At 37.3% G+C, this 25,610-nt stretch overlaps 1 protein-coding gene across 1 annotated transcript in view; it reads right to left on the reverse strand.

The window, feature by feature from the left end:
- LRP1B (LDL receptor related protein 1B) overlaps positions 1-25,610 on the reverse strand; it is a 683,918-nt gene that overhangs the window by 297,609 nt on the left and 360,699 nt on the right. The window contains exon 7 of the mRNA XM_082055474.1: positions 11,439-11,601. Coding sequence (XP_081911600.1) covers positions 11,439-11,601 — 163 coding nt within the window. The remainder of the gene's footprint in view (positions 1-11,438; positions 11,602-25,610) is intronic.

Below are 25,610 nucleotides of genomic sequence, written 5' to 3' on the forward strand. Positions count from 1 at the left end.
ATGTAACGCTTTCACATCAGTAAACCACGTCAAGCACTCAGGAATACAAACGAGAGCTCGGCTTGGTGTAGTCAACCAATTTCTGTTCCAATTTAAATATTTTGGTTAGAAGTCTGATTTTCTGTTGAAGTCAGTATAATCCCTCTTGGAAAAGCCGTTTGCTTATACTCTTCTCCTTATGCTCAGACAAATGAGCCGAGACAGCAGAAAGTCCCATTTATCATCATTTTGCTGCATAAAATCAGCCAAGAGCTGGGGCTGTACAATTTCTGTCTCTGAAGGAGTCTATAAGCAAAATTGTACATTTGTAAAACTTAGAAAACTGTCAGATATTAAGTGGTTCTTTTTCAGCAGGTAAAAAAAGACAGCGATTCACAAACAACCTACTATTAATATAACGTTCTCATTTAAAACCTGTTAAATATGAATCCCTGAGTATTTTGGTTTGAGGTTTGTAGATTTGCTGTCAAATCCTAATGAATAAAAATGACCTAAATCAAGCTGCAGCAGAGTCAATGAGACCACTTTTCTTCTTGATAGCCTTCTTCTAGACTCCTCTGCGTTAAAAGTTTACATCTTCAATGAGCTAATTACCCATTGATTGAAGGTAAACCTGTTTTCAAGTGCCAGTCTGGACACTGTCCAAACTCATAAATTCTGTAGCTTAGAAACTGAGCCTGAGGCCAACTGCAAACTTGGGCCACATTTTCTGTGTGTTTGTGTGTGTGCGTGTCATCTTACCTCCGAAAATGAATTAAATAGCTCAAAGTAACGGTAATAAGCACAAAAAACCCCACATTTATAGCGGCAGACCATGTTCATTTCAAAACCTAAAGAAAACAAGTGCTCCCCGACTTTCAGTTATTTTTCTGTATTTTTCAATATGATAAAGCAGTGATTGATTCTCCTTCCACCACAGGTTGACATAGTGTCTGTTTTGATAGATAACTTCAGACAATTTATTTAACTGATCAAACGGGAGAAAGAGAAACTTGTCGGCAAATTGGAAATACCCATCTTTAAAGAAAAGCTGCTCATCACCCATCACATCCAAAACCTTCTGCCCAAGGCTGCAATTGGCCTTCTCAGCCACAGCAGGAGAAACCTGTTCAAACTGTTTCATGGATGCAAAAATAAAGTTTGAAATAAAGTTTTAGACTTACAATTCAATCACAGTCTCTGTTAAAATAAGGCAATACTTAAAAGGCAAGGATGCAGCCTGTGAACAGGAACTTTTGCATATGTTCCACTGTACATTTTTTATTTGCGTATCAAAATACTCTTAAGACCCACTTTTTGGTTTCATTTGCAGTAAATCCTACCATCTCTAAAATAAAAATAAAATTTAAAAAAAAGTATTTGTTTTTCCTTTTTCCTTAAAATCTCACCAATCCCTTCAAGTGGAGAAACAAAACAAATCATTACTTGAGTAATGTTTCAGCCATACTTTTTAAATAGCAACACTGAAATGTTAGTTAATAAATGAATTCACATTTATTCGTCTAGTATCTCATTCTTTGACATTATAAGCTTGTAGACCTGTATAAATATACAGCCTCTACCAGACAGACTCAGCCTTAAGAGTTTCTAATGATGGAGTTTAAAATTTTACATGGATCATGTGCTAACATCTCAGCCTTGTAAATTTTTCCTGTATCTATCAAAGTCTCAGCTAATTAAAATCATTTTTCCTGTCCTTTCTTTAACAAGGAGAATAATAAACCACCTTTCAATTTAACCGGTCTTTTATAGAAAATAGATACACATTTTCTCAACCTTCTCTTTTCTAGATGAGACAACCACAGCTTCTGCAAATTTTACACAGGCCATGTTTTTTTTACACCTTTAATTTTTATTATTATCTCCAGATTTCCTCTGGTGTTCCTATGTAAGCAGCCCCAAGAGAACAGGAGTTTCTATCAGGATGTGATCATCCTACTGCCAAGGAATTAACTGAATGGGTTTCATCATTTGTGTGAGTTTGTCTGGTTCTGGTTAATCCAGAAGAGTAAAGCCAAAGCTTTTATACTTCAAACCCTGGCCTATTGTCAGTGAGGAAGGAAATGAGTAGTATGACCATAGCTTATCAGAAAACCTGTGGCTTACAGAATTTTGTACTGCTACAATACAAAGATTGATGTAAAAAAAAAACAAACACAAAAAATGTGTGGTCATCACTAGAAAAAAGGTTTTGGGGAACTTTGTAAAATAATACAATATCTGTGTTAAAGAAATTTTGTTCATTTTATAGAAAAAACCCCTTAAACCCTTTCTCTCTCTCTAAATAAATATGCAGACATATATAGACACAGTCTCTAAGTCCATAATAATGCAAGTACAACTTTAAAAAGATGGGTTCTAAACAGCTATTTTTTAAGGTATTTTTCTGTGTTTCCACTCATGCCATACTCTAATTCATATTACAACCTGTCTTCAACATAAATGACCTTACAGAAGCTCATTAGATAATAAGACAATCAGGTAATAAAAAATAAAATAAAAGGGGAATTCAGATGGACATTAACATAATGTACATGCATTATAGACCTTTAAAATCCCATTTATATTCTCATTCAGAAACAAAGTGGCCTCAATTCTCCCTAGCTTAATTGCTTTCATCTTGAAGAAAATCATAGAGTGATTTAAATCACGTTGCTTTTGCCTGGACATTTCACTTATTTAAAAAAAGAATACATCAAGACTTCCATACTAGGCAGAATAACATGCTGATTTTCCATGTCCTTCACAAATTACAAACTGTAATTCTCAGATTCAGAGAAATTTCAGTAAAAGATGAGCATTTTGATCACAGGCTTAATTAGCTGTGGACTGACGGGCAGGGATTTGAGGACAGGCATAGGAGTAACTACACTAATTACGTAGAGAGAGAGTTGAAAAGCAAGTGTGAGGACACGTGATGCATCAGCTGTGAACTGCCCCGAGCAATCAAACTCATAGAGTTTTATTAGTGTTGCTGCTGTGCATGTGCTCAGCTTGGTTTGTGGAGACAGTTCAAACAGTTACAAACCAAAAAGCACCATCGAAAAGCAGATTTGGGTAAGGAAGAGTCTCTAGTCAGATACCAGCTGAGTTCTTCAGGTGGGTTCAGAGAACCTGCCCCGGTGAGGGACCTGTGATGCTGCATTTAAGGTCCTCTGGACCAATCCTCTCAGTAAGGGTGACAGAGCCTGGACCAGGCTGCCCAGGGGGGTTGTGGAGTCTCCGACTCCGGAGGCATTCAAGACCTGCCTGGACACCTTCCTGTGTACCTCATCTGGGTGTTCCTGCTCCAGTGGGGGATTGGACTGGATGAGCTTTCCAGGTCCCTTCCAATCCCTGACATTCTGGGATTCTGTAACTAGATCACAAGCGAATAGACTTTTACTGACTTATCAGCTATTTTAATTTTTGTAAGTTTGTTACAAACTACAGCTATTTTGTAATTTCATAAGTGCTTTTTAAAAAGCTCATCTATTGAAGCATTGTATTTCCACGGAATTTTTTTCTATAATTATTGAGGCTACTCAAATATTCTTCCCACTAGTAGCAACATAGCAAAAAATCCATTACTGGGCACACGCTACAATGGAAAAAAGCTTATTTAAGTTCACGTTGTGAGAGGCATTTCATCAGTATTACACTAGTTAGCTTTTTATTCTCTGGACAGTAGCCCTGATTATTAGATAATATAATCACCGAGAACATCAGCGGGCTATTCTAGTAATGCTGCCAGTGTTTGCTTCGCCAACTCTTTCACAAAGTTTTATGATCATTGGAAGAAAATATTCCTCATCACTCACAGATTATCATTGCTATTAGTTGTTTTTTTACTTTGGGTACTCAGTACAGTCCATCTTCAAATATACACAAAAGATTGGGTATTAATGGTAGTTATCTATTATTAATTTCAGGAATGTTTGATTAATAAAAAGGCGTGCCCAGCAGCAAATGCCTTCACGTAATTACTTGAAAACATGCGTGTACTAAGCCTGTTCAAGTTTATTCTGTTTTATTGTCTTTATTTTAGTAGTCACTTTGATCCAACTCTATAACCTGATGGTGGTAATGAGTTCCCTGTTAATGCACATTAAGTAAATTCTTGGTATTTTGATTCCTTCAATTTTTTCAGTGACCCATATCATGTTATTTTAGGAGAGACAGAGCAGATGAAGGGATCTCTACCTCTGTTTAGTTTATAAGCAGCAGCAGCATCCAAGGTTCCTAGTGAGCAGCGTTGTCCTGCTGCATGAGAAATAAAGTTTCAAAGGAGATTAAGTTCCAGGGGGAAATGTAAAGGTGACAAAGTTTTATGTCTCTGTTTAGTCAGCAACAATTAAAATTAAAATAAGGAATATTTTGGTCTGATTAAGTACCTTTTCTCCTCTGAGTTGTTTTGGCTCTACTGTTATAACATTTCCAACTGTACACAATGAAAGAGGCTGTGGAGGGGAAGGATTAATAACAAAATCTGAATTCTTAATGCAAACTTCCATATTATGATGAGTTATTACAAATTTTTTCATGAAATGCTTTTTTTTTCCTTTTTTAATGAAGAAGATTCTTTTACAGGTCACCTTTAAAACTTTCTAGAAGTGAGTGTGTCTTATATGTATCTTACGGCTCTTTGAAACTGCTTTGCGACACAAAAAGGAACTGAGCTCTTTTAATAATGGCATGTTATTAAAGTACTAATGATTTTGCTGTTTAAAAGTGAGCTTTAATGATTATAACACTCCTCTTTGATCAGCAGAAATTGGTGGCTAATCTGAGAGGAAACAAAAACAAAGTTTGAAGACTCAGAGATCTCTCCCAAGCCTCGTGACTGCTGTAAAAGCTCAGAAACAAGAGAGTAAAAAAGAAGATAAAAAAGGCAGCAGACAATAAGTGCAGATGTTTTATTTTTATCCTGAAAGACTCCCCTGCCTAAATAACAATGAAGCAAATAAAGAAAAATATATACTGCTTTGACCTCCCTTGCTTTTTGGGTTTCTGCTCTTTTCCTCCCCTGTAAGAAATTCGACCTCCTTGCTGATAACAAATCCCTCGACTTCCTCTCCCTTTTCCTTGTCCAAGAAATCACTCAAAATCCAATTGCCATTTACTGCAGTGTCAGGGAAGGCTGTCAGGTCAGGCTGAAGATGTTTTTCTTTCTCTGTGCCTATGGAGCGGCCCCTTGGGCATCACGATGTCTCCAGCTCCTGTCAAAGATGCAAAAGGCCACGTCCCCATCCAACCGCTTCACTAGTTGGGATGAACGGGAGAAACAATTCTAATCAAAGCGGTTCTAATTAAAAAAATAATTTTAAAAAAAGGTTTAAAATACAATCTCTTGCTGTCTAGATGGGATGGGGATCTATAAGGAAGCCAAAACATCTCCTGGTGCAGCCCAGGATCACGCTTTACTCTGTACCTGTGTTTTGTAACCCATCCATTCACTTACTGTCATGCTTAGCTCAAGGCAAATAAAAAGTCAAAAACCCCACTGTTCTTCATGTCTAAAAGACGGTTTTTGATTTTGGTTTTATGTTTTGTTTTTGTTTGGCTTTTTATTATCTTTTTGCAAGACACAGGTACAGAAAGAAGAAAAACTAAATTACTTTCAGTAAAGTTGGTTGGGAAAGGTCTCCCTCCACCTCCTCATGGGCTGACTTGCTCTTTTCTGGCTACCGCAGGTTTAAAAATAGAGGATTTTAGGCTTGGCCTCAGGCTCTGTCTAGTCAGATGCTCCATCAAAGACTTTACAATGTAAAAGTTTCCCTTTGCCTTTTTCTAAGATCCTGCCAAGCAGGATAGCTCTGACTGGCTTACAAGGCTGCCCATGCTGTCAAACAGTTTGAATTGTCTATATGACGTCTCACAGGTTGTTTTCCATCCTTGGGGATGGCTTTTCCATACCCCAGGCACCCTCTCCTGCGCACAGCTCTCTAGCAACGAAAAATTTTGGTTCAATGATGTGTAAAACCTTTCCCATTCCCTTGGCTTTTTAGTTTGAACTGCTCCATGGATCTGACGATGCATTTCAGTCTGACCAGCAAACGTGAATATCCCAGGAGGATAATCATCCACAGCCTGAGTGAGAATGGAAGAAACAGCAGCTCTGGGTGATAACTGCGTTCTCATCACCAACCTCCAACTTCTTCCGCTTGCACCTATCAGAATTATTACATATATCAAATAAATGTATAAGTAAAAAAGAAATGAAAACTTCAAAAGGCAGAAACAATTGATTCTTATTATTTTTCTATATTTTCTCACAAATAATGGTGTTTTAAAGATGCTGTTTAGCTCTGTCCTTATAGAGAAGACGGCATTTCAACGTGTCATCTTCCCGTTTGCTTTCTCTGGTTTTCTGAAATTTTGAACTGAGGCAAATTTCCCTGCTGTGTTTCGAAAATATCATTATGTGGTTTTAATTATTATTATTTTCATACTGTGGCTTTGATTTTAGCCAGAGAAAAAGCTGTGCTTAGAATCCTTAGAATCCAAGAGAAATTTAATGGAATAATATTTTTCTATTTTTTCCTCAGAATAAATTTCTGAGATAAGGAAGGAGGTAAGTTAGGCTATTAACTCTTCCCTTGTTCACCTCCGGGGACCAGAAAGGGATCAACTGACTGTTATTACAGACTTAAAATGCAATAGAAAATTTTGTACTTTTTTTGCTGTTGTGCAGTTGACACCTTTTTTTCCCCCTATCTTATTAACATTACCGAGAAATGGTACATAACACCATAACACATTAACAGATATTGTTCTTTTAACATTTTCATACCACAATCTCTTCCTGTACACTTTTACAAGTACTGTGTGAAAGGAAAAAGCAGAGCTTGTGTTTTTCCTTTCTTTTTAAATTTCTATAACATAGTAGAAAGAAAAGCCGATTAAAAGATTTATTCAAATATTTACATGACACACACTGTTGCAGTATGGAAGTGTGAGCTTGCTCCTTTTACAAATCTCTTCAGCAGGAAGTCTTTTCTCCCCATTGTTACTAATACAACTTTCAATGGTAGTTACAAGCTCCTGTTTTGACGACTTCAGCCTCTAATTGGGCACCTTCTCCAATTCTTCTCTCCCTCCTCCTTTTCTCCCCATCCTGGCCTGGCTGGTGATCCAGGGAGGACGTGTCCAACCCATCTCCTCGCTCCAGGACTTCTCTGCCCTCTTTTCCGCGCATCCTCCCTTTGCTCTGCGCATCCTTTTCATAATCCCGCTCTACACACCCTTTCTCTCCACTTCTCCTTACGTTTGGAAGAATTTTTAAAGTGGGTTCTAGTTCAGTACCCTCTGCGTTACAAACACTTTAAAATTCATCTCTTTCCATAAGCCTATGAAATGCAGTAGAGAATTACGATCAGCAGCCCAACTGGGATCAGAGCCATCGTTCCAAGTCACACATCACAGGAACCAGGAGCAGCCCTGAGCTAACAGCCCTACCTGCTGTTCCTGCCTTTCCCTGCTTCCTGGTGTTCCCAAAGAAACTGGAAAATGGGTTCCAGGAGAAATTAAGACACTCTGATATTTATATTACTCAATGCATGGAAGGTGTCTAAGCAGCATGGTCAGGATTGAACGTTTCCAGTGCTCCTGTTGGGAGGGAACCGCAGTATCTCCCTACTCCCACGCATTTTTCCTTTGTACAATGTCACTATACATTCTCCGTTCCCACTGTGGCACAGTGGAAGGCAACAATTTACCTTCAACACTGGAGGTAATTAAGTATAGATATTTACAATATAAATATGCAGATGTATACAGTTAGCAGTGCATTCTACAATATCAATTCCTAATGTTCCTGAACGCATCCAAGTATCAGATAACTTAAACAACACACATTTTATGCTCCCTAGTAAATACAAGAGGATGCAGAGACATAAAGAAAGTAAAATGCTTTGTCTATGGACATTTAGCTGGTTTGTGGCAGATCTATTCTCCTGTGAGTTTTAAATGTATTACCTTCCCTATTACATATGTATGGTGATCAAAGTCTCATGAATATGTGTGCTGGTTGCCAAATTAGTTGGAATCCTTTAAAAAGTCATTCCCCACGAGTGCAGCAGAGAGAAAATCATTCTAACTCAGCCGATATTTGTTTCTTGTAACAGTCACCAGCGCTATCATCAATTTTACACCAGTTTCAAGGACCAGTAGGAGTAATACGTTCTGCTTCTTGACCACTGGAGAAAAGAAGTCCCATACAAAAATTTATCAAAACAATGAACTGCGGACATGAGAAGCCAAACATCTCACTTCAAAGGGATTTGATAGGTAATATATTATGGCAAAACTATTTAATCTCCCTCTGTTTCCGATTGACATTTTATTTGCTACTAACACTGTTCTAGCTTTATCTTCAATAGATGCTTCGCTAACACGTCTGGACTCTGAAGTACTCAAAGGATCAGAGGAGACATAGTTTGTCCTGCTGGCAATGACTCCCTACCACAGCTCCAATACTTACACTGGGCTCCTCCTCACTGAAAACTATTTGATGTAAGGAATGAGGATTAGTACTGCAAGACCTCTAACTAGGCAAATTATTAGTTATTTTTTTGCAGCGGATGTAGGTTTGATTTTTTCACTGATTTTAAGGTGCGCTTCTATTAGACATAGTCTGGAATACTTAAAAATTGAATCTCAGGTCAGATTGATAAAAGTGCTGAAATCCCAAACCAAAGTAACATGATAAGATTAGAAACATAAAAAGCATGCTTGATCAAGCGGGTTTTGAATAGCAGAATCTTTCTCCACTCAAATTAAAGTTCAGTTTTAAAAACATAACAAAAGTTCTTCTGTTCATTGTATGATACGAAATAAACTTAGTCATTCACATTCCAGTGTCAGCTCATAGAAGAAAACATAAAACATCACCACTAAACACCTAATAAAACTTGCAGGCACAGAGATGTAAAATTAATCACACTCAAAATATATTCCTGAGTGCAGCGAGGGGAATCATTGAGAATTAAGAAATTTTCCACCGGTGCTTTAGTTGTTCTATTGATAAATGCAGAAGTTCTGGTTCACAGAAGAACTAAACGTATAACAGCACAGACATGAACATGCAAGAATAACAGGGTTTGACCCTGTGCTCCTACAGGAACTTTATCATAGATGTGAGGACTTGTGACCAAGCTCAGAATTCCGCAGCACAGGGAATGGTCTGCTCTGGGAGACTGGAACTTCAGCTTGGAGAACGCTGGGGCCGAGGAACATACTACCACAGCAACACACATGAGAGGAGCAAATACCTTACAATGTGATTACATTTAGTGCCTGAATACGTAATTCTTATAGGAGATAAAACCTCCAAGAGCAGTCTGGGTTTCATATTTATATTAAGAACAACAACAACAACCAAAAAACAAAAACCAAACCAACAAAACAAAACCCTCAGAAAAAACAACCAACCAACCCCCCCCTCAAAAAAAAACCCAAAACCAGCCAACCAAACAAAACTAAAACCACAACAAAATCCAAAATGTGATTTATAATCATATGCTTACAGTATATAAACATCACTGACTTAAGCTACTTAAGAAGCCATTGCACACTGACTTCTATGCAACTCATTCAGTGCTCAACTGGCAACATTTTCTTTCTACAGAATCAGAGAGTCATAGAACTGCTTCAGCTGGAAAAGACCCTTAAGATAGAGTCCAACTGTTTTTTGTGATTCTTTAAATAACATAAAACCAGCAAGTTACCTAGAAAGCAATATCATACTTTGACTTAGAAATATGTCTCAACTAGTATCAGCAAGAAACAGTAAAAAACCAAAACTAAACACAAGACCAAAAAAAAAAGAAGAACAAACCATTTTGAAGCAGCCAGAATGTGTTTTGATTATCTGTTTGCATTCTGTACTACAACCCAGGCACAAACAAGAAGGACTAATATATAAGGGGGGGCTTATCAGTTCAAATGTACGCTAGATATCCTTTTAACAAAACAACATATGTCAGATAATTAATAAAATTGCCAATAAACCCAGTAAAGAAATAACTGATGAAATGCAGAGCACGCATTCTGAGAAAAATTCCAATCCTGAAATAATATTGCTGTGAAGAATCACTCTGAAATACCAAAAACACTTGTGGTCTCTCCTGCACTTAGAGCTCCACTAAACCAGACGCTGTTCCTCTCACAGACGCACTGGAAACAGCGGCTGTCTGAATGAGAACAGTTTGTAGGCAGCAGATCCCAACCGAAGGAAAACCAACCTCTCTTCTTCTGTTCTACCTCCCCCCAGGGAATCAAGGGTTGGGTACAACTCTTCCATCCCCAACAGAGAAGATTTGCTCACAACAAGCTTTGGATTCCTCTAGTAAATCCAGCAAAGAATACACAAGCAGAGGCATAGAAAAAAAGGCTGCTGTTGGCAAGTTTGAGAGCTTCAAGTTGTTTCAGATCAGAGCTTGCAGAAAATCAATTTATGCAAGAATTCTTATTTTTCTTTTAAAACAACTCTTCAGTCAGATCAAGTTAAGCTTACCATCTGCTGCAGACAGAAATACAGCTATATTCAAGAATCACATTATAAAACTTCTTGTAAACTTTACATGCAAGCTGTTCTTGTCAGAATTAAAGTCATAGTGATAATGCATCTTAATATTCAACCAGGCTTTAAATAAAGAGTGACAAAAGTCCACATATGGATGGCAAGCTGTTCTACGGTAAATATTTTTGTATTTTTTGAGAAGGGGCTTATGGCAGTTTCCACTAGGCATTTCAGTCTAAACTACTTACACACTAACGAAAACAAGATAAAAACCCCGTTCAAAATCCTCACCAAAATTTAGATTTTAAATTAACTTGATCCTATTCCTGTTCCTATTTAATTAAGTTTTAACTTCATCATTCGCTTGAAGACTTTTCCCAGCTGGTGGCTGTTACAGAATGTAGAGCTTTAGTACCCTGTATTTTAAGCAAGGCTTTATTCCCAAGTGACACTGAATGTATATATGGAAAAGAAAATGCAAATACAATGTAATTTGACCATTATAGCTGACCCTCTAAGGCAGAGTAAAAATTCTAACACTTTTTTTGTGTAATTAAACTTGTTAAAGCCATTTCCAATGCTCCTTGCAACTGAGGGGACACAGAATAACAAAACATCTCAGAAGTTCCTTTTCCACAGCTTACAGAAAAACAGAGGCAAAATAAAACCTTACGACAAGTAAGAATAAAACTGTGTTTTTTTTCATTTCTGGTTCCATTTTGAGAAGTTACAAGGCACATGTTGCAATTAATATAGTTAACTGGTCACCACAAGTTCATTACCCGTTACTGTTTTGTTATGGAGACTATGCAAACAACTCAATTCAGCCCTGAAAAAGTAGTTTTTTGATCACTTGAATGAAGCAGATGTATAATATGGAGTCACAGACAAGCACACATCATATAAAATAAATCCTAATGCAGATAAATAATCTTACCCTGATGTTGGATCAACAGCTATGGCCTTAGGGTTGTTAAGATCCAGCTCGATGAGGGTAATGCACACTGACCCATTCTGGCTGCAAACGAAGATCCTGTCACTGACGTGATCCACAAAGTAAAAATTCCCGGTGATCCAATCAATTGCTATTTGCTGCACGTCTGCCAAAAAAGGAAAGAACAACAAAATCGCAGAAGTTGAATTGTAATACAAATAACTGACCTGCGAGCTGCTTCCCCAAGCAGATGCTCTACCCAGTTAAAGAGCTGAAGCTGGTTTTATATATATAATGTGGTACAAAATAAGGAATCCAATTCTCAACACAACAATACTGGTTGGAGGGAATTTTTCCTTTTTAAGTACAGAAGTCCGATTGCAACTTCAAGGGCGTGAAAGATACACATTTGTTTGCGGTTCTCTTAAATACTGTCACTGTGAACTTTTTAAGTTGTATATTCCGAAGCAGCATCACTGGATGTTGGGGCGTCTGTGAGCTGGGGTGGCAGATGGCGGGGGGACCACAGCCTCTGCAGTTCCTGCTCTGGGATGCCTGTCACGCTGTGGGGATGCTATATGGATAAAGCTCATGAAAGTTTATTAGCTACGTTTACAGCGGACTAAAACCAGGTAATAAACACTTCACAGAAATGTTTAAAACTCTGTGTAGATATGCATGTCCAAAACCACTGTATGTAATAGAAAAAACACGCATGTGCACGCATTCATTTATATTTAAATTACTTTTTTTCTCATAGTTGTGGAAAATTTGCTTTCTGACTCAACTGCCACAATAAGCAGCACTGAAGTACCTGTCTCTGTGATACTTTATATAGAGGCGTTTCTTACAATGATGATGGGAGTTTTCCTTCTCATGATGCTAAGGTCGCTTCACAACTACGTAACACAGCTGTTCTAAAACAGTCCGTTCTTTTTGTTGTGGGACCGTGGAGCCCCTTTTTGTTATTGTCTTCTATAACCTGCATTTTTCTTACAAGTCAATCCACCTGTCCATACACAGTCTTACAGTTACAGTGAGCAAAAGTATAAAGAAGTGCAAAGAACGTATGTTTATCAATTTAATTTAACTAAGATTTCTCTACTTCCTATTATTTTTGACAGAAGTGTCGTGATACCACCCCGGAAGACAGAATTAAATATTCTTAAAGTAAGAAAAACTCAATTTCTGTTGCAATATTTCATGTCAAATGTTTTCAATGTTAAATATTTTTCAATATGTATTCATTGTATTACAGTGGTTTCAAAATACTCCTAACATGAGTTGCAATTCTTTCATGATGAGAGAAGCCAGATGTGATACTTCACATAGTAGGGTATTTTTGGTTACTTTCAGTTTTCTGTATTTCTATCATGCTTCAGAATTTGCATTTTTAGTTTTTTTTTTTTTTCCACGTTCCTGATTCAGAAAAAAACCTGTAAAGTAAAGTAAACCTGATTCAGAACTGTAAGTAAAGTAAACCTAATTAAAGAACTGTAAGTAAAGTAAACCTGATTCAGAACTGCAAGTAAAGTAAACCTGAGTCAGAAAAAAACTGGGGTCATTGAAGTCATTTAAGTTTTTTGAAATAACTGAGGGCGCATGCATTTGTTAAATACTTAAAAGAAACATCGAGACTCATGCGTCACCCTTCAAAGTGCAGGTATCATAAACAAGATTTACTCCATAACACATCAGGAATAGCTACCAGCTATTGCTATTACACAGTTCACTGCCATCTCCTCTGTCCCAGGTTTCTCCCCTTCCGCTACTTATTTTCCTTTTAATTCAAAGTGAATATTATGCCTCTTCTTTTCCAATAGCTCCTATTACAAAGAAATACTCCATTTAGTCCAGTGTCCAACCTCCCGAGGAGGTCAATGTCAGGTGCACTACGAGCCATATGAAAGCACTAATGGTTTCTAGACAATAAACAAGCAGGAAAATGAGGTTTTCTTCATCATCCAAACAAAATACAGGACGTCTTTTTAAAAATGTATCAGAAAAAACTCTGTCTCTCTGGAAATCAGTTCAAGCATTTTCAATGTGTCTGCTTTCCATTTTCAGTCGGATTAATAAAATCAAACGTTTACAGCTCACTGATTCAATGAGCCCTTTGAAAATGGAAAACAGGCTTCCATGGAAGAAAAGCATCGCTCAAAATATTATTCATAAAGAATGGAAGTTGCAAAAGGGATTCAATTTTAAATAAATGTAGAAATGAAACCAGTAATTAAATTCCTGCAGTGAGAGCTCTGGAAATCTGCTACACATTGGGAAGTGCAGGAAAGGGAACAAGCTTAAGTAGAGACCCACTTGGAGAGGGTCCTGGTTTGTTCTTTACCTGTGGGAAAAGTACCTATTTTTATATAAATGCAATATATACCTGAAAGGCATGACACATAGGGATTATTAGATCCGTTGACATAACAATACTTGCATTAATATTTTTTTTCCCTTAGTTATTCATTAAGAGATCACAAGAAATGGCACTAAATAGGTTATTTTATACGGAAAACAAGGATAGTTGAAGAGCATATTAGAGATAATCATTTGCATCAAGCAGTTAAAACTGAGGTTGCTCAGCAAAAGCGAGACATTGTGAAGTGATTTCACACCATGACCGTTGTGTCAAAGGCTTCAAAAAGCACTGATAGCTCTTAACTCCTATTTGCCTGATTGCCATTCACAGGTAGGTTGTATTTGGGAAGGGCAGAGGCTGTTGGCAAGAGGAGGCTCATTACAGTGTTTCCTTGTAAAGCTGGTCACTACAAAGCATAGCAGACTTAATCACACTTCCAGAAAAAGAGGCACATTAATTCACATCTTTCCTCACAAGCGTGAAATGGAGGAGAGATCTCCCATGATGCAAAGAACACTTCTTGCAAAAATAGACCTTCTGGGGCTGTACCTCACTGTAATCTTGTAATTAGCCTGGACAAATAACCCACAGTAGCATTTGCAGTTAACAGCTGCAAACACGTTGTGTACTGTAGATACCATTGATCTAGCTTGAGTTTTGTCTACTTTGCACCATGCGCTCTGCAGTGAATTGGACACATCCCATTTCTCACAAGAGAAGTAGTTTATAAAGAATTGTTCACGTCTACTCCTCCATAATATTATATTCTACATTAAAAAAATACACTTAGCTAGCAGATAACAGTTTTTATGAATCAAATTTTTAATCTCCATGGTTTCACTAGCAGCTATTCATTAAGCTGTTCTGAATGGCTCTCCAGTTATCACACAATGGAATGCACTGTATACCACAGAGATAAGGGTTTGCTTGCACTGGGGACTTCTAAAATATATATTATTGTACTCAAGAAGTTACTGAATTCATTTCATGCCTATTTCTGGATTCATATATTAAAACCCAGTATGTATAGATGTCTACTGCACTTACATCTCTAAAGTAATTAATCTCTTTTTTCTTTCATTCACACTTTCTCAAGTCTCTGAAGTCTCTATGACTCCCCTTGAAAACACATATATTTATTCTGAGCTCTCTCATATATATTTTTGAAGGTTTTTCCTATTTTAATAATAGTTTCCTTGGAGCATTTCTGCCAAATGTGATCATCTTTCCTTTATTACTTTCTCAAAACTAGGATTTCCTCTTAAGGACTTCATAAAGAATAGTTAAGACATCATATAGCCTAAATTCTCCTGTAGTTAATGATATTATGTAGACCACGGGGACTAGCAAAAGTGTGGCTAGAAGCATACTTTTTCTATTTCTTTAAGCATACAAATATTATTATACTTTTAGAGAAAATATAAATTTTATATGAGGGTGGATAAACCTTCAAAGGATACTGGAAACATATGTCTTGTGGCTAAAACATAGCCTATAAAAATCAGTGCCATTTTGTATGACTGCCTTCTTTCACTTTAATTTTCAAACACCTATCTTGTACTGTCTGCATCACTATATTTATTTGAACTTCAAATCAAGACTTGCAATAAGATTTCAGTTCACAGAAGAGAGGGACAAGCAGTGCCATATTCTTGTTTATACTACTGTTACAATCGAGGATTCAGCACATGCACTGCCTATGAAAATCAACATGATATTAACAGATTTCCTTTCCTCCAGATATTGAAGAAATATTAGAAACAGAAGAAATAGCAAGCTTTCTCTATTTATCCACTTCAGTAAAAGCATCCCTTGTTTTTAATGTGAGAAATGATCTAAGCAAACTACTCAGTGAAACTCATGGTAGTTGGAGTCTTTTTTAGAAACTTCTGAGTGAACTGGAGAATGATTTCAGATGAAATATAATTAAAATTAAAAATGCTCAGTGCACTCTCCATATGCTTCTAGTTAATAATGAAAGAAAGAAAAAACCTCTCTCTATTTTAAGGGAAATAACTTAGCTTCTCGTGCCTTACATGCTTAAAATTTTCCTTGCACTGAACATGACTGCAATGAGCAAATGGACTTGGAAATCCACTCAAGATTCAAGGACCAACAGTTCCATTGGCAATTAGTATCAGAAATCAGAACCATGACTCGTTCTCGCTCTTTTGGTACTAATTTTTCTTCCATAGCCCATATGCATCTCTTCTGAATGACTACAACATCCAGACCTCTACACAGAATGTCTTCTGGCCTTCCTTGGGGAGCTGAGAGAAATGGAAATGATTTACAAAGTGGTGCCCTGATACCCCATGATTTCAGCCTCGAAACCTTGAAGTGTTTTCTCCTTTTACTGCATCAAATCATCAAGTGCTTATTTTATAGAAATATTTCCAGTTTGCAAAGAGCAGCTCAGCGTCGTCACAGGCAGTCAGGTCCGCTGAGAGTCACTTGTTTAATTTATTTGATTACACCAGCACGGTGGTTTTGAGGATTGTGCAACAGTTGGCCATATGCTGGGGGAATAAACGCTTTGGAGAAGCAAGAGAGGATCGTTGTAATAAAACTTTTAGGAGCTTTACTCTTCTGTCATGAGCATCCTAACACATGGAAGGTGTTAGGAAAGTCCCCACCAGCAGCACGATACAAAAGGACAAGTGTGGCACTGCCCAAGTGCCCTGTGTCAGGACATGTCACCTTCTGGTCCCTCTGCCTGCAGAGGCCAGGAGAACAGATCTGCACATCTCCTGGGCATGTTCACACCCGCTTACTCCTCAACCTGTAGTGGAAGTGTTTGTCTCCAGGGATCGCGTTCGCAAACCAGCCTGCAGTAAATAAGAGTTTGCTTCTCTGTATTTTGGCCAAGAAAGCAGCTCCTGCTTCTTGCCGAGTCAAAAGAGGTGAGACAGAAACAAAAAATGGGATTTAATGAAAAATAAGTAAAAAATAGGATAATATAGTGGAGACGTACTGTTTTTCCCTAAGTTTTCTCGATGTTGAAGTTGTATTTTTTCCCTACATAGGCACTTTACTTCTGCATGACTAGAAAGCTTCTTTAATTTTTTGGCTGAAAGCTGAAATTTTAGTCGGTGAGGCTTTGGGGATTGTGTAAGATGGGTAAAGGGTAAAAGTGCCAGGCATGGACAGTCCTGATTAGTTTATTTTATTATCTATTTAGGGTTTAAAAAGAAAAAATATGTATTTGCAAAGAAAACAATGAATTTTATTCCAAAGAACAAGAACAAGCAGCTTGGGCATAGGCATTTTGCCTCCACTTGAGTAAACAGCCAAGTTTTGAATAACAAGACAAACAGCAGCAAGCAGTTTTTTTTCTAAAATAGCCAATAATAGTGAGACCACGTAAATAGTGGGTAAAACTTGCTTAAGTGCCAGGCTCTGAGATGCTGCAGCAGCACGGCCTTTGCTGTGCATCACTTCTGAGAGTTATGGTCCTAATTAGCAGCCCAGACAACCTGATACTAACACTGTGGCCTGGGAAAGTTAAGCTGCCATAGATTTTCCTGTGCCCCTTCTACTGATAGCAATTTGCCTTAATTATGTCTGCAATGCGATTTATAAAACATGATTTTTATTAAAAATATCAGCATTCCATATGTTGGATACGCTGCTGTCTAAACTTTGAAGAGCCGTGTCCTGAGTGATTATTGCATATGTTTAAAAGTGGAAAATCAAATGAAAACTATCCATCTATCTTTTCCAAATGACTCACACTCAGATACCTATATTACTTTGAATTAAAACAGCCTTCTCAGATACTGTTTGTAAAGAGAATAATGGAAAGCCTAAAACATACTAAATTTAAATAAGTACTTTAAAGCATCCAGACTTCAAGTTCCTCAAAAGAAAAGAAAGCTTTTCCTCTTGTTTACTGAGTAACGTAATCTAAATTTCCATAAAATGGGTTACTGTCGAAAATACAGTTGGTATTCTTCCAACCCTACAGGATGTTAGAAGATACTGCTTTAAAAACCCGTAACTGTGAACATTTCACCAATAGCAGTTTCCCCAAGCTGAGGAGTTTTCAAAAATATGAGCCTAATCTAAATATTATTAATACTTAATGAAAGCATCCTGAGGGCTCATGAAGACACCCAGTCTCTCAAAAACGTTTTCTATCCAGTCACTCAGAGATTCAAGAATTCAGCTTCCAACTAGATACAGAAGACAATTCTTCTAGACATTTATCCTTTATGGGTATTCATTGTTGTCTTTAAAGACAGATTTTTATCCTTCAATTGAATGCATCCAGCTTATGGAGAAGAGGAGAAGGAGAAGGAGAAGGATAACAAGAGGAAGAAGATGACAAAGAAGAAGAAGAAGAAAAAGAAGAAGACGAAGAAGAACAAGAAGAAGAAGAAGAACAAGAACAAGAAGAAGAAGAGAAGATCCACCATCTGAAACATCACGCCATTTAGGAACTTCTGAAATGAGCAGTTCCATACACTTCAAAGGACTCCACAAAGACCATGACACAGTCTGGCTTACAAGATCCCTGCCAGTCCCCACATCTATGAATTGATATGTCAGCACTGATGATAAGATCTGGTCACACAGGCTGGTTCTGGGGCCTCTAAAGCTCTGCTCAGCAGACAGCCAACTAAGTCTGCTGCTCAGCTCAAAATACAACCTTAGCGAGACTTTTTCAGGTTTTTCATGGCTTAGTTTCTTAGGCCGTTATGAGCTGTGTTTTTAAGCCAGAGATGCTATAGTACCTCGGCTGAGATTGGACATTGAGCAGGTACTTCAAGAGAAATGGAGATTTAGGGATGAACTTCTTCCTCCCACTGAGAACCTTGGGATCTATAGATCAATAATTATTAAAAAAACCCCACATCTTCCTCTCCTAAAAAAATTTACAGGGCGTTCAGAGGAAAGGTGATGATGGTGGACCCCAGGTATGCTTGGGTCTGTGCCTTTTCCAGGAGTTTTAAAGCAGGGTAGCAAGATCTGGTCCTAATTTTTTTAGCGTATTTTGTCTTTTACTCATGTTAATGCATCTACCACCTGAGTTTCTGGAATTAGTAAAATGAATGAAATTTTCTGTTACCGGGCCTTGAGTCACAGGTAGGATGACAACAGATTAAACAAAGAAGGAAACAGTGTGAAACAATGAAATAAGGGCCTTATGAATGGCCCTATCTTTTAGTCCTGAGTGTTAAGATTTTTGTAAGGAGGGATTTTTCTGACATCAATCTCATGTCAGAAACCAGTAGGAAGAGTTGAAAACCATAAAGTTTCTAATTCCTGCATTACTGAGTTTCAAACACATTGCCCAGTGATTGTAAACTTGTAATGGGGTCCCAGTAGCCTGCATACATCTTGAACAATGAGGACAGATTTATAGAGGTACATAGCTTAACAGCCTATTTATTTTTTTTTTATCTGCACGTTCAAAAGCTTCTTATAAATCAGCTGAGACTGTAAATCAAGCCCAGTTATTTACTTCAAAGCAGTTAAGCCATCCACTGTTAAAATTAAAGCATAATTCAGCCACAATAGGCGTCTCCCATCACGCAAGTGGACTGAGAGAATGGGGAAAATGAGGTGGCTCCATAAGGCTCTAACACTTGCCTTGTGCAACCACTTTCCATCAAAAGCAAAAGTCTACAAGCTTCCACCTTCCTCGGACTGCCTGACACACGTATTATAAACTTGATAAACCATCATTGCACAAAAATAAGGACAGTTAAACATTTACCCACAAAGACACCAAGTAGTAGATTATTACAGTTTTCAAGACGGATCAATAAAATATGGAGTTACTTTTGCAACAAAAAATAATTAAGGAAAATGACTTCCAGATAAATTTTGAACAGTTTAATACCAGAGGTAGGCAGTGGTGCTTAAAGGAAAACTTTTTGGGGGGATAATGTAGAAGTAAATTATCTTTGTCAGCTCTGTATACTGCAGTTTCTTGCAGGTAAAATGCAGGTCATAATTTTGTAGGATAATTTAATTTTGAGCCCACTGTAGTTGCTATTAGCAATATATGTTCTAGACAATATGAATATGCAGTACATGACATGACCTAGTGCTATAAATCAATCAGTTTCTTTTCCCCAAAGGGCATTATTTCATTCAGTTTTAATCAGATGGCAATACTGACCATTGAATATTTCATCCTGATATATAGATATATTCATATTGGTCACAAAAGTCTTTATCTTCATCTCAAACATATTAGGGGAAAAGGAGAAGACATTACGCTTTTCAAAAAAAACCCCAAAACTTTTGCTAAAATAGGTTTTATTACAGAACTTGTTTATACTGTAATTAAAATCTCCATAAGGAGTCTAATTTAAACCCACTTTGAAAATCGCAACTTAAAGAACACTAGAAAATTGAAAAAAATACTTTCAATTATAAAAAATATAATCTCCACAGCTAGAAAAAATATACCTCATTGTTCCACATAATATCTGTAAAACAGAACCATATCATGTTCCTTACTCAATGAGATAGCTTGTTTTTAGGGTTGCTAAGGAAAGAAAAATAAATTGCTTCTTATATTAAAGGGTATGAAGATGTTTTCTTCATGTTTTCCCTGCATCTAACAGAGGAATCACTGTCACCACCTGATGCCATCATCATGCTCCCACTTCTGCAAAACACTCCAACCCACCGCTCAGCACCCACTAATGTCACACGCCTCGTATTGGAGTTTGAGCAAAACAAACAAACAAAACCCTTCACATCTACGAATGCTGACAGCCGACTGACTATAACAAATGCATTCCCATGTAATCATTGCTTCATCCACCCTTTCTTCCTCTCTCTTTTTTTTTAACCATTTATGACATCTTTTCAGTATCAAAATAGTGTTTGAGGAAAAGACTATGATTTATTATATTTAACCAGATCAACAAAGCAGATAACAGCCCAGACTTAAAATACAAGCATCATTGATGCACTTCAAACAAAAAAAAAAAAGAAAAAAAGAAAAAAAGTTATTTTTTCTTGTGAACTTACATCCAGTAAAGCAAGAAATAAAAATAAAACATGGCTTTAGAGTTATGCATTAATTATTTCTCTACCCATTTGTGATCAGGTATCAGGACACTGGTTGTCTTTTTTTATTTATTCCCATCACTAGAGTGGTGGGATCCAGATATTGTTCCGCACGAGTAGTATCTTAAAATGAAATACCACCATTAAAAATCCTCATAAACCCGCCAAACAGCTGTTGCAATGCTGTTGTATTTGCAGAACTTGCACTTTGCTCTCAGAAAGCTTCCATCCCTTTCTAAAACCAGCCACTTCAGAAAGATATGAGGCCATAATCCCACCTCTTCCCAACTACAGAAGTCTCGTGTACTTTGCACTAACTACCGCTACCTTGTGTATCCCCCATCACTTTAACATTTTGTTTTATAAACCTCAGAGCATCCCTGCACTGCATGGAAATACTGTTATTCTCATTTTATATTTAGAGGGGAAAAGAAGAGATTACTTGCTAAATGTCACCCTGTAAGTCTCGGGAAAAGCAGTGGTCTCCTGACTACCAGCACCTCGCCTTCCTTCCAAAATCACTCCTGCTTTCATGTAAACAGGAAAAAGAATTTGTCCCAACACTTGCAAAGAAATACAGGAGAGACGTAAATATGCATGGCATCCCTCCTCCACGTCCCCTCTGCTATGTATGCTCTTCTCTTCCTTGTAGTAATATTTTTTGCCTACCCTAATGTTAAATTATAGTACTTCTGTGTGGATCACAGGCAGCAAGACACAAGGTGTTGATCCCTCCAGCCCACGGTTGGCTCTGACCCGCATGAGGCTCCCAGATAATCTGACAGCTCACACAGAAATGTATTTCGATTCTTTTCAGAGCAGTTATCTTCAAGTATTTTTCTTCTCAGTCTGCTTTATAAAAGAATAACTCTATGTCCAAGTATCTGTTTGCAAAAGGAAAAACCCAAAAAACTCCAACTGTGACCCATTATTTTGGAAGATACAGAACATCGATTACAGTGTATGGATTCGCAGACTGTTATAAAACATGTTTTCCCACTGCTTCATCTTACTTGAGGCGCCTTTTCCCCACGGGTTCATTTCTGAAGCTAATGCGGTGGTTATGACTGCTCGAAACAAATCTGCATTTTGCAACCCATTGAAGAGACTCAATGAATAACCAATCTATCCTTCCAAATCTTAAAATGAAACTACATATTTTCAGTATATTCATAATTAGGAGAGAAACAGCACCGACCTTTTAAACACATTATACTGATGTCCTTATATATCAATATAAAATTACCTCACATTGAAAAATGGAATAATATACTTATATAAAATAAAAACAAATGACATGCAAGCAAGTCCAAAAACAACAAAAAGACTGAGGGTCTCTGGAACTGCACATTGTGGCTGGTATCCCCGCAAACTCTCCAATCAGCTCATTATTTTTGCTTATATAGTGTGACAGAGATTTTAGGCAATTACACATGCAAAGAGTATCCAAACTTTATCATCAGCTCAAGAGCTGTCATGCTGAATGCTGAACCCAACACATCAAACCGCAGCTGTTCTGTGACATGTTGATAAAATGCAGGGCTTCAGCTTTGTGCAAACAGACCAATGCTTTTTGCATATTCTCTCCTCATATGATTAAAATGCTTTTTTTCCAGAACTAAGAAATTGATATACCTTAAGCCTGACTTTAGCAAAAGTGAGTTACACTGCTTAAACGATTTGACACATGTAATTTTTCAATTTCAGAATAAGTGCGTCACTAGAACCATCAAAAATTGTAAAGCAAACCCAAGATTTTATTTTCTTGCAGCTAACTGACAAATAGTGAGAAGCATAGGATTTGTTCTTCCATTTTATTTATTTCATAATACTGACAGGATCCACAAGCTTTTGAGCATTTAAAGTTCTGCTCCAAAGCTGAAGTAAAAAAAAAGTTTTAAATCAAATTTGCTTCATTCTGAATAGAAATCCACAATCAAATTTTGTGGATTGAGAAGACAAAAGTATTCCTATGAACTGGAGAGAATACTTTTCAAGCTGACCATTGCTCCTGCCATTCAAAGAAGTTAAAAACTGAAAAGAGTAATTATATGTTAAACTCCTAAATCAGATGGTGGTTTTAATTTGCCACAACCACCACAGTGCAAATAATAATCACGATTTCACCAGCTACTGCAAACATGCAATTCCTCTTTCCGTAAGAGCTGCTGACAAAGTACCAAGTGCAGAACAAGCCTCTTCTTTTATTCTGATGCAGACAAACTCTTTTTAGTGTGTCCCCATCACTGACACAGCACAGAAACACGCGGGGAACAGTGAGCACCGAGAGCAGACCAGCCCAGAGCCCACGGGACACAGCTCATCCAATTGCTTAAAAAGCACCGATAAAGATGCTGAAATCGTTATTTTTTTTTCTATTTTAGCAGGTACATAACTTCTGATTTCAGCTTTATACGGATTGATGCAGTTTCTTAGACATTTCTAAAAAGCATTACCTTCATTTACCCTTTACCTTGTACAAGGAATTAGATCAGAATATGTGTTGCGAAACACAATTAGTAAAGGCCGCTGGCAAGATCACAACTTGCAATACTTGTGTTTTTTATTACAGTACTCTTTTCCTTGCATAAGATATGTAAGCAGGTTTGTTTTTATTCCTGCTGCTTCCTCAACACCAGACAACAGGCAGTTTTTGCATTACTGTGCATCTGATATAAAGTCACAGAGGATGTGATTAAGTGCCTGCTAATCTAAAGGGGTTGTGCTAATTCACTATCGGATGAACAGTGTTTTGGCTTTATAGTTTTTCTTATGTCCCCTTCTTTCCTATAAAGACAAAACCACTTTTCAAGAATCCACAGACTTTTTAAATTTTATTGCAATGTTGATGCAACTTGCGTTCTATGATCTCAGAGAAGAGTCTTTAGTCTTAATTTTAATAACACAATTCAAAGTAAATTGTGCAAAAAGAAAGGTTGCCTTCACTTGACATCCCCATGTTTTTCGGATGAAGTCTGAATGAAATCTTTGCATCAATAAAGTAATATCTGGAAGTAAGTGGCTGTCAATTAGTCTAATTGAAGCAAACTGGATTAGCATTGTATGTGACATGAATTTGCAAAGAAATACCTCCACTTAGGAAGAAAATCATTAGCTACATCATAACAAACATGACAGTTATAAATATTATAATACAGTAGAAAATAAAAACCATACATATATAATTAGTTGGTGGTATCTAAAACTAAAACTAAAATCATATTACAAAGAACAGTTCCAGCGGGTGCTGGGTAAAAACCAAAATGAAGCCAACATGGTGCATTTGGATGTCAAAGTCTTATGGGAAAATGTGTATCTAACCCCATAAAACATGCATTATTTAATTCCATGTTTCAGAAAAAAGAATAAGAAATTTTTTTTTTTTTTTGGCTAATATTTCCTTATTCCCCTATCTGGGGATGTAAATGCATTTGTAAAATATTCACTACAAACCTGTAAATTTTATATTTGCAGCCACCTAGTTATCTATACATTAGATCTTTGCAGCCCCCACGATTACTTTATTCTATCTTCAAAATCTTGTTAACGAAACACAAATGTTACTGTTTTACAAGGGGTATAGTAATTCAATTTAACAGAGAGGAAGAGTCCCTCAGCATTATGCCTGAGGAAGATAAATTTACATTGTTACTGATACTATGGCAAAGTGCCCATTTTTTTAGTTACAAAATCCTTCTGCTGCTGTGGGAGGTTCCCTGTTTGCTCTTGGGTTTCGTCCCTGGTACATGAGCTTTGGAGCGGTTGGAATGTAAGGAAGACGCACAAAAGATAACGTCATGCCCCACTGTTAGGACAGTAATGAAGCTAATTAAGATGGAAGTCTAAAAATGGTCAGTTAGGAAGCTGACAAACTGGGGAGAAGGGAATCCGACAATGCGGAACAGTGAGGATGTGAAGAGGCATCAGCTTTGCAGAGAGAACATTCGGGAATTCTGTCCCAGGCAGAGCAGGGCAACCAAAAATTTGCACTGAGAAATGCTGCTGAGATAAGACATTTTATTTTCTGTACTCAGTCTGAGAATTAACTGGCCCGGGCGTGACTACTGGAAAGGATATAAAAAGAAAATAGCACGCCAGCTTTGCAAAGAACTGAAGCAGGGCTTTGACAGATGTCAATTAAAGATCCGTTGTGGAGAGTAGATGAGTAACAGAGCTTGAAGAAACAGTAGTATTGTATCTTTGAATGACTGAAAAATTCTAGTCTCGGCAATTAACAAGCAGTTAATAAATAGCTCTTGTGTCAGAGATTATTAAGTGCAGGTAACCTCACTTTGAAGGGAAATGCCACCAATTCAGAGCATCTGCCTTGGAGGCTTGTGCCTCAAAATGCCATAATGTGGCATTACAGGGACGCTACTCAAGGCAGTAGCACAATCCTCCAAGTCAGATTGAATGGACTGTATCCACAAGATGCACCAAAAGCAGACAGATCCTCCACGGGTAACATTTAGAAGCTTCTAATATAGGGAAGGTCCTCTTAGGATCTCTGATATAAAGATTATATCTTAATTTTTGTGTAGATGACATCAAGCATGGAGATATACACCCAAATATATGAATACTATTCATAAAAAAAGATAATGGATTTGCAATACCCACCATGGTCAAAGGATGAGGTCCAGCTGATCATCCTTTTGGAACAGAAAGGTTGAATGGAAAGATATGACCCTTATTCTTAGTAAACCTGATAATCATCAACAAGGCTGTGCATAAATAGTAATCAGAAAAGAGTATCCAGGAGCTAAAAATAGGACCATACT

This window comes from Streptopelia decaocto (genome assembly GCF_964273445.1).
Source record: "Streptopelia decaocto genome assembly, chromosome: 6".
Classification (NCBI taxonomy): domain Eukaryota; kingdom Metazoa; phylum Chordata; class Aves; order Columbiformes; family Columbidae; genus Streptopelia; species Streptopelia decaocto.